The sequence below is a fragment of the Gopherus flavomarginatus genome, chromosome 11, assembly GCF_025201925.1.
Source record: "Gopherus flavomarginatus isolate rGopFla2 chromosome 11, rGopFla2.mat.asm, whole genome shotgun sequence".
NCBI classification, from domain to species: Eukaryota; Metazoa; Chordata; order Testudines; family Testudinidae; genus Gopherus; species Gopherus flavomarginatus.
The window spans coordinates 17,269,619-17,277,951 of record NC_066627.1 but is presented as its reverse complement, the minus strand read 5'-3'; the positions used below and the strand labels follow the sequence as shown (position 1 = coordinate 17,277,951).

Here is an 8,333-nt window from a genome sequence, read left to right as displayed (position 1 = left end):
GGAGACTAGAGTTTGTAACAGAGTCCCTGGAGGGCTCGTTCTGGGGCAGCTACCCCAAGGTAAAGTCTGTGCCACCTTCTACACCCACCCAGCCTATAACTGCACCTTCACTTGCTTGGTAGACACACCCTTAGATGTTTCTGTGGAGCCTAGGTCTCTAGCAGGACATGTGCTGTTTGTTCCTCACCCACGCCCTGCCTGCTGGGCCACTGATTTTAATTGCCAGATGTTAGAAAATCATTCTTACTCAATAGCTTACTGGATTTCCCCTCCCACTCCTTCCCCTCCATGTCTGGCTGGGCTCTATATAACGAGGATCAGGGTGAGCTTCAGCTCAGCAGAAGCTAGGATCCATCACTCTGATGACAGCAAAGGAACAAGGACTTGGGTAAGTTGCAGGACATTCCACGGGCCGGGAGAGAGCAGAGAACAGTGTCACATTGGGTTATGATTGCTGGGTTTATTTCTGGGAGGCAGCATGAGCTAGTCCAGGGGCCTCAAACTCAAATGACCACGAGGGCCACATGAGGACTAGTGCATTGGCCCAAGGGCCACATTGCAGACACCTTCCCCACCACCACCCTTGGCCGTGGCCCCACTCCACCCCTTCCATGAGGCCCTGCCCTTGCCCTGCCTCTTCCCACCCCTTCCCTGCCTCCATTCCAACCCCTTCCCTGAAATTCCTACCCCAACTCTGCCCCCTCCCTGCCCCCAGGAGGTGCAGGAGGTGTGTGGCAGGGGCTCAAGGCAAGGAGTTGACATGTGGGGTGCAGGATGGGTGTGGCAGGTGGTCAGGGCAGGGATTTCGGGTGCAGGAGGGGTGCAGAAGGGGACTCAGGGCAGTGGGTTGGGGTGCAGAAGCGGTGCGGGGTGCAGCAAGGAGCTCAGGGCAGGGGGTCAGGGTGCAGCAGGGGGCTGGGGTGCAGCCAGGGTCAGCGCTACCATTTAGGCAGCCTAGGCAATCGCCTAGGGCGCCAGGATTATTCAGGGGGCGGCATTTTGCCGGGGGTGGCAGGCAGCTCCGGTTGACCTGCTGCAGGCATGCCTGCAGAGGGTCCGTTGGTCCGCGGCTCCGGTGGAGCTGCTGCAGTCGTGCCTGCGGATGGTTGGCTGCTCACACGGCTCCGGTGGACCGCCTGCAGGCATGACTGCGGCAGCCCTCCGCAGCAATGACTGCGGCAGCTCCACCGGAGCCGCGGGATCAGTGCAGGGGGCGGCGAAATGGCCGTGCACCTAGGGCACGAGAAACCCTAGCGCCAGTCTTGGGTGCAGCGAGGGGCTCAGGGCAGGGGGTCAGGGTACAGGGTACAGCAGGGGGTCAGGATGCAGTGAGGGGCTCGGGATGCAGTGAGGGGCTCAGGGCAGGGGGTCAGGGTACAGGGTACAGCAGGGGGTCGGGATGCAGGGAGGGGCTCGGGATGCAATGAGGGGTTCAGGGCAGGGGATCAGGGTACAGGGTACACCAGGGAGTTGGGATGCAGGGAGGGGCTCGGGATGCAATGAGGGGCTCAGGGCAGGGGGTCAGGGTACAGGGTACAGCAGGGGGTTGGGATGCAGTGAGGGGCTCGGAATGCAGTGAGGGGCTCAGGGCAGGGGGTCAGGATGCAGGGAGGGGCTCGGGATGCAGTGAGGGGCTCAGGGCAGGGGGTCAGGGTACAGGGTACAGCAGGGGCTTGGGATGCAGGGAGGGGCTCGGGATGTGGTGAGGGGCTCAGGGCAGGAGGTCAGGGTACAGGGTACAGCAGGGGGTTGGGATGCAGAGGGGCTCAGGATGCAGTGAGGGGCTCAGGGCAGGCAGTTACACTGCAGGAGGGGTTCGGAGGGGGGGGGGGGTGAGCTGTGGCCCAGCATGCACCGGGGGCAGGCCAGGGTCCCTGCCTGCCTGTCCTGCCCCCGCACCGCGCCAGGAAGCGGGCAGAACAAGCACAGGGGTGTGTGCGTTGCTGTTGCTTCAGGCACCGCCCCCAGCATCTTCCATTGGCCAGGAATGGGGAACCGCGCTGATAAGACTTGCAGCTCGCGAGCCGCACGTGACTCTTTAATGTGTCTCCTGCGGCTCTTTGTAGCAGATACTAAAGCACCGTGTGATTTAATTAGTAACCAGTCTCAGTTATTAACCAATCAAGCTGTTTGCTGTTAACCAATTAAGTTATCAGCTTGCACTAAGTCATTTTTATTAACTTATTTGCTGTTTAAATCTGACTAGTGCTATTTGGGTAACGTCAGTCGCTAACTTGGCTCCTCAGCTACTGAGGTCTGAGTATCACTGCTCTGACCAGATCACCCGGGTCAAATATCAGGAAGCTGGGGGAGGGGAGGGGACAAAGAGGAAAAAATGGCGGCAGAGCAAAAAAAACAAACAAAAAACCCACCCCCGCTTCCTCCTCCCTCCGCAAGCGCTGGAGGGAGGCCCGGGAGACTCAGCGGAGCGCGGGCCGGACTCCGGCGCGGTACCAGGAGAGCAGGGGTGGCCTGCGGGGCCAGGCGGAAGCTGTTCCCCCACCTGGGCAGCAGGACCCGGGAGCAGCCGCTGCTGCAGCTCCCACTGCCGCGGGGGAGGAAGCGGCCGCTGGCCAAGCTCCGCGGCTGCGGCTCTGGCGCCCACGAACCCCCCGAGCCCGGGCCTGCTGCGGGGACCCAGCAGCGCGCACGCTGCGCCCAGCCCCTGGCCAGTCGCGTCTGGGGTGGCTGCCCAGCTGGTGCAATCCGCGGGCGGCCCCGGAATGGGGGCAGCAGGCCCCAGCCGCCCCATCCCGCTCGGGTCCCGCAGGGGAACGAACGGGGCTGGGCTGCCGATGCCTCCGCCGCGGGACTGCCCCAGCTGGGCAGCCAGCCCAGACGCGACTGGCCAGGGGCTGGGCGCAGCGTGCGCGCTGCTGGGTCCCCGCAGCAGGCCCGGGCTCGGGGGGTTCGTGCTCGGGCGCCACGTGCTTGGCCGCTTCCTCCCCCCGCGGCAGTGGGAGCTGCAGCAGCGGCTGCTCCCGAGTCCCGCTGCCCAGGTGGGAGAACAGCTGCCGCCTGCCCCCGCGGGCCGCCCCCTACCGTCCCTCCAGGTACCGCGCCCGGGTCCTGCCTGCTCGGGGCCAGGCCGGACTGGGACTCACACCTGCCCCACGCTACCCTGAGTCTCCTGGGCACGGCGTGCGTGGCAAGAGGCGGGGATTTGGGGAGGGAGCCAATGGGGCAGCGAGGGGGCGGGGATGGGGGCAGGGATTTGGAGAGAGATCCAATGGGGGAAGGAGGAGGCGGAGTCGGGGCGCGGGAGGGCGGGAGCTGTTCCGGGCTCCGGAGCTTTTGCTTGTTTGTCGAGTGTCCCGACCTAGCATTGGTGGGATGCGGGACAAACAAGCAAATATCGGGACAGTCCCAGTAAAATCCGGACGTCTGGTCACCCTACTGTTCTAGTGGTTACAGCATGGGGGCTGGGAGTCAGGACTCCTGGGTTCACTCTCCACCTCTGGGTGGACAACAAAGGGTTAGAGGAGGTGGGAGATGATGTCAGTTGGAGTCTGTGCAGCAGCTGACGCAAGGGGCAGAGCTCCCCCCGTCACAGTTCGAGATAGCAAACACCTGGGTTCTATCCCTGGCTCTGGGAGGGGAATGGGGAGCAGTGGGGTAGAGGAGCAGGCCCCGATCTCGGTGGGGGTCAGGGCAGCACCTGGCACAATGGAGCCCCTGATGAGCCACGTTCTGAGACAGCCTCAGCACAATGGGGCTGGAAGAATGGGAGGGGCTCTGGGCAGAGTGGGGCCTGCAGTGGATATCAGGAGGGGTGGGGTTCGGGTACAGAGAGGGGTGGGATGGGACAAGGTTGAGCCAGGAGGTGCTATGGAGGAGGCAGATCCCCACCCTGCATTGTCTCCATCCATCCCCCTCTCCTCTCTGTAGGTTGATCTAGTGACAGACACGGCCATGGCTATGAGGGGACCCCACCCCTTGCTCCTGCTGCCCCTTGTCCTGCTGGTGGCCTGCCTGGCCCTGGCCAGTGGGCAGCCATGTGTCATGCAGAACAGACTGTTCATTATGCACCATGTGAACTATCCACGGACCCCAGTCCCCAATCCCACAGCCTACTGCAACATCATGATGATGAGACGGGGAATCTATGGGAAGCTGATCAACACCTTCATCCATGCATCCATCCCGTCTATCAGCAACGTCTGCTTTTGGGGTGAGACACTCTTCCCAAGTGGTCTGCGCTGGAGTAACCATCTCTTTGCCATCACCACCTGCATATACAACGCATCGACCCATTCCTATACCGGGACATACCTTTCCTCGAGAATTCTCATCCGCTGCTGCCAGGGGGGCCCTGTGTACTATGAGGAGCGGATTTTGCTTCCACCCAGGATATAGAGGGCAGCCACAGGACCCTGCTATTTCCCCTAAGCCCGGTCTGTCACTTTTACACAGGTCACGGCACCTGGCTCCTCACCAGCCTCTGAACACTGATCAGATTGTTCAGGCATTTCCATTCCTCAGCCTAGTCTATACAATATAACCTCACCTCTGATCCTCTGCTGCCTCTAGGGCCCATTAAACAGTGTAGCCACTAATTCCCCACCCCCACCCTCTGCTGCCCCCTAAGATCCATTATTCAGGATAGCCGCCCCTTCCCCACCCTCACTCTCTGCTGTCCCTAGTGCCCATTATAGAGCGTAGCTGCCCCTTCCTCCCCCCCACCCTCTGTTTCCCCTAGTGCCTATTACACAATATCATCACTCCTCACTTATCTTGTACTTCCTGCTGCCATATAATGGCCATCTCAAAAACATTTGTTTAAATAAGAAATATCCACAAATTTGACACTTCTGGTATTGTGCATTAAGTCTAACAATGAGGAATCCTCATATTCATCATGGTTAAGTATTACTGGACACTTCAATATTTTGCCCCTTTCTGCAGTTCCCTGTGCTCCCTAAACTCCATAAAGCCTGACACCTGAAAAGCAATAACTGTGTTGTGTTAAATTGATGATAGCAAGAACATTCACCCACTGAACACTTAAGGAGTGTGCTGGAAATGTGTTGTCATATTCAAAGGCTCCCGGAACAAGACAGGCACAAATATAAATAGATAGTGAGAGATGGATGTGTCAGGATAGATGGATGGAGAGAGAGAAATGAATGTGTCTGAAAATGGATGGATAGAGAGAAAGCAATTTTTACACCAATTTCCCATGCAACCCCCAGTCTGGATTCAGCTGTACCAGTAGAACCACGGATCACACCAGTTTGTTTTAATCTTCATTATTGACAGCCACTTGCCATAGTAGTATCAGCACCTTTCTAGTGGTATTCATTGCCAAAAATGGAAAAACCCAAACTCTTGCTTTGGTGAATCACATGTTTCCTTACCTCATGTTTCGATTTTTACGTGGCTATGGCTTATGGCTGTTTGAATCCTTTGGTTTAATGAATCTTGTGTGTCTCAAGTTATGATTCTTGTGTGTATGTTTCTATTTTGTGGGTGTGAGCCTTTTAAATGTCTCATCTTCTTCCTCATGAGTGTTTGCATCTTTTGTTGGAAGCATTTGTCGTTTGGGTGGTTGCGCTTTTTGCTTTTGTTAGTCAGAACCTTCTCTGTGTCCGGGATTGTTTCTTGTGTGTGTTTGTGTGTTCTGTGAATACTTCGGTACTTTGCTCCATGTATCTCTTTCCATATACCGCCTTCCTTCCCTTGCCTAGACCCAACGGGGGACGAGGCCAAATCTTTAACCCAACACAACCTGTTCCCTCCTATCATAACCTTAGTCCCAGATTCGGACCTTAGCGTCCAAAATATGGGGGTTAGCATGAAAACCTCCAAGCTTAGCTACCAGCTTGGACCTGGTACTTGCTGCCACCACCCAAAAAATTAGAGTGTTTTGGGGCACTCTGGTCCCCCTGAAAAACCTTCCCTGGGGACCCCAAGACCCAAATCCCTTGAGTCTCACAACAAAGGGAAATAATCCTTTTTCCCTTCCCCCCCTCCAGGTGCTCCTGGAGAGATACACAAACACAAGCTCTGTGAATCCAAACAGAGTGACTCCCCCTCTCCGTTCCCAGTCCTGGAAACAAAAGCACTTTCCTCTTCACCCAGAGGGAATGCAAAATCAGGCTAGCAAATCCAACACACACAGATCTCCCCCTGATTTCTTCCTCCCACCAATTCCCTGGTGAGTACAGACTCAATTTCCCTGAAGTAAAGAAAAACTCCAACAGGTTTTAAAAAGAAAGCTTTATATAAAAAAGAAAGAAAAATACATACAAATGGTCTCTCTGTATTAAGGTAACAAAATACAGGGTTAATTGCTTAAAAGAAATATGAATAAACAGCCTTATTCAAAAAGAATACAAATCAAAGCACTCCAGCACTTATATTCATGCAAATACCAAAGAAAAGAAACCATATAACTTACTATCCGATCTCTTTGTCCTTACACTTAGAAACAGAAGATTAGAAAGTAAAACTACTTCTCCAAAGCTCAGAGACAGCAGGCAGACAGAAAACAAAGACCTCAGACACAAAATTCCCTCCACCCAGAGTTGAAAAAATCCGGTTTCCTGATTGGTCCTCTGGTCAGGTGCTTCAGGTGAAAGAGACATTAACCCTTAGCTATCTGTTTATGACACACCCCCCAAATTGCAGACAGTGGGGAAGCTCACTGGCGGCGATTTCCTTCTAGAACTTTAAAATAAACAGATTAATACAACACATGCACCTTCACATATACTACTAAGTATATAACTAACAGACTTCTACATTTTAAGAACACTTTTTAACTACTGAATTCTGGGAAACTCTCTCGGGAGAGTGCATCAGCTACTTTGTTAGAAGCTCCTGTGATGTGTTGAATTTCAAAATCAAAATCTTGGAGAGCTAAACTCCAACGAAGAAGTTTCTTGTTGTTCCCCTTGGCAGTATGAAGCCACTTTAGTGCAGCATGGTCAGTTTGTAGTTGGAACCGCCGTCCCCAAACATATGGGCGTAGCTTTTCCAGGGCATACACAATGGCATAGCATTCCTTTTCACTGACTGACCAGTGACTTTCCCTCTCAGACAGTTTCTTGCTGAGAAACACGACAGGATGGAAGTTGTGATCTGTTGCTTCCTGCATGAGCACTGCTCCTATACCATGCTCAGATGCATCCGTGGTTACTAGGAATGGCTTGTCAAAGTCCGGGGCCCTGAGTACAGGGTCAGACATGAGCGTTGCCTTAAGTTGGGTAAAGGCCTTTTGACACTCATCAGTCCACTTAACTGCATTTGGCTGGGTCTTTTTGGTCAGGTCGGTCAGTGGGGCAGCGATTTGGCTGTAGTGTGGTACAAATCGCCTGTAGTATCCGGCCAAGCCTAAGAAGGATTGGACCTGTTTCTTTGACCTTGGGACAGGCCACTTTTGGATAGCATCCACCTTGGCCTGTAGGGGGTTTATGGTTCCTCGACCCACCTGGTGCCCCAGGTAAGTCACTCTGTTTTGGCCTATTTGACACTTTTTGGCCTTAACAGTTAGTCCGGCCTGCCTGATGCGCTCAAAGACCTTTTCCAGGTGTAGTAGGTGTTTGGGCCAGGAGTCTGAAAAAATGGCCACATCATCGAGGTAGGCAACTGCAAATTCTCCCAGTCCAGCTAGTAGACCATCTACCAGCCTCTGGAAGGTGGCGGGTGCATTTCGAAGGCCGAAAGGAAGGACATTGAATTCATACACCCCCGCATGGGTGACGAATGCTGACCTCTCCTTGGCAGGTTCATCTAGCGGTACTTGCCAGTACCCCTTGGTTAAGTCTATTGTAGAGATGAACTGGGCACGTCCCAACTTCTCCAATAGCTCATCGGTACGTGGCATTGGATAGTTGTCCGGACGAGTTACAGCATTTAGCTTACGGTAGTCCACGCAAAAGCGTATTTCCCCATCTGGTTTGGGTACCAGAACCACTGGAGATGCCCATGCACTGGTAGATGAGCGGATTATACCCATCTGTAGCATGTTCTGGATCTCCCGTTCTATAGCAGCTTGGGCATGAGGAGACACCCGGTAGGGTGGGGTTCTGATTGGGTGAGCATTACCTGTATCAATGGAGTGGTATGCCCGTTCAGTCCGTCCTGGGGTGGCTGAGAACAATGAGGCGAAGCTAGTGCACAGCTCCTTGATTTGTCGCCGCTGCAGACGTTCCAGGGTGGTTGAGAGGTTCACCTCTTCCACGCCACCGTCTTTTTTCCCGTCGTAGTAGACACCGTCAGGCCACTCAGCATCATCTCCCTGGACTGTAAACTGACAAACCTGTAAATCTCTGGAATAGAAAGGCTTGAGAGAATTAACATGGTACACTTTAGGCTTTAGTGAGGAATTG

At 54.5% G+C, this 8,333-nt stretch overlaps 1 protein-coding gene across 1 annotated transcript; it reads left to right on the top strand.

Annotated features, from left to right (window-relative positions):
- Positions 1-299: 299 nt before the first annotated feature.
- LOC127031305 (ribonuclease-like) lies at positions 300-5,733 on the top strand. The gene is made up of 2 exons (XM_050918054.1): positions 300-388; positions 3,889-5,733. Exon 2 carries the CDS (start codon positions 3,913-3,915, stop codon positions 4,354-4,356), a length of 444 nt encoding a protein of 147 aa, XP_050774011.1. The 5' UTR covers positions 300-388; positions 3,889-3,912; the 3' UTR covers positions 4,357-5,733.
- Positions 5,734-8,333: the final 2,600 nt, after the last annotated feature.

Bases quoted from the DNA above. Each gene is read 5' to 3' on its own strand.
- LOC127031305 (XM_050918054.1), top strand. From the start codon at position 3,913: ATGGCTATGAGGGGACCCCACCCCTTGCTCCTGCTGCCCCTTGTCCTG.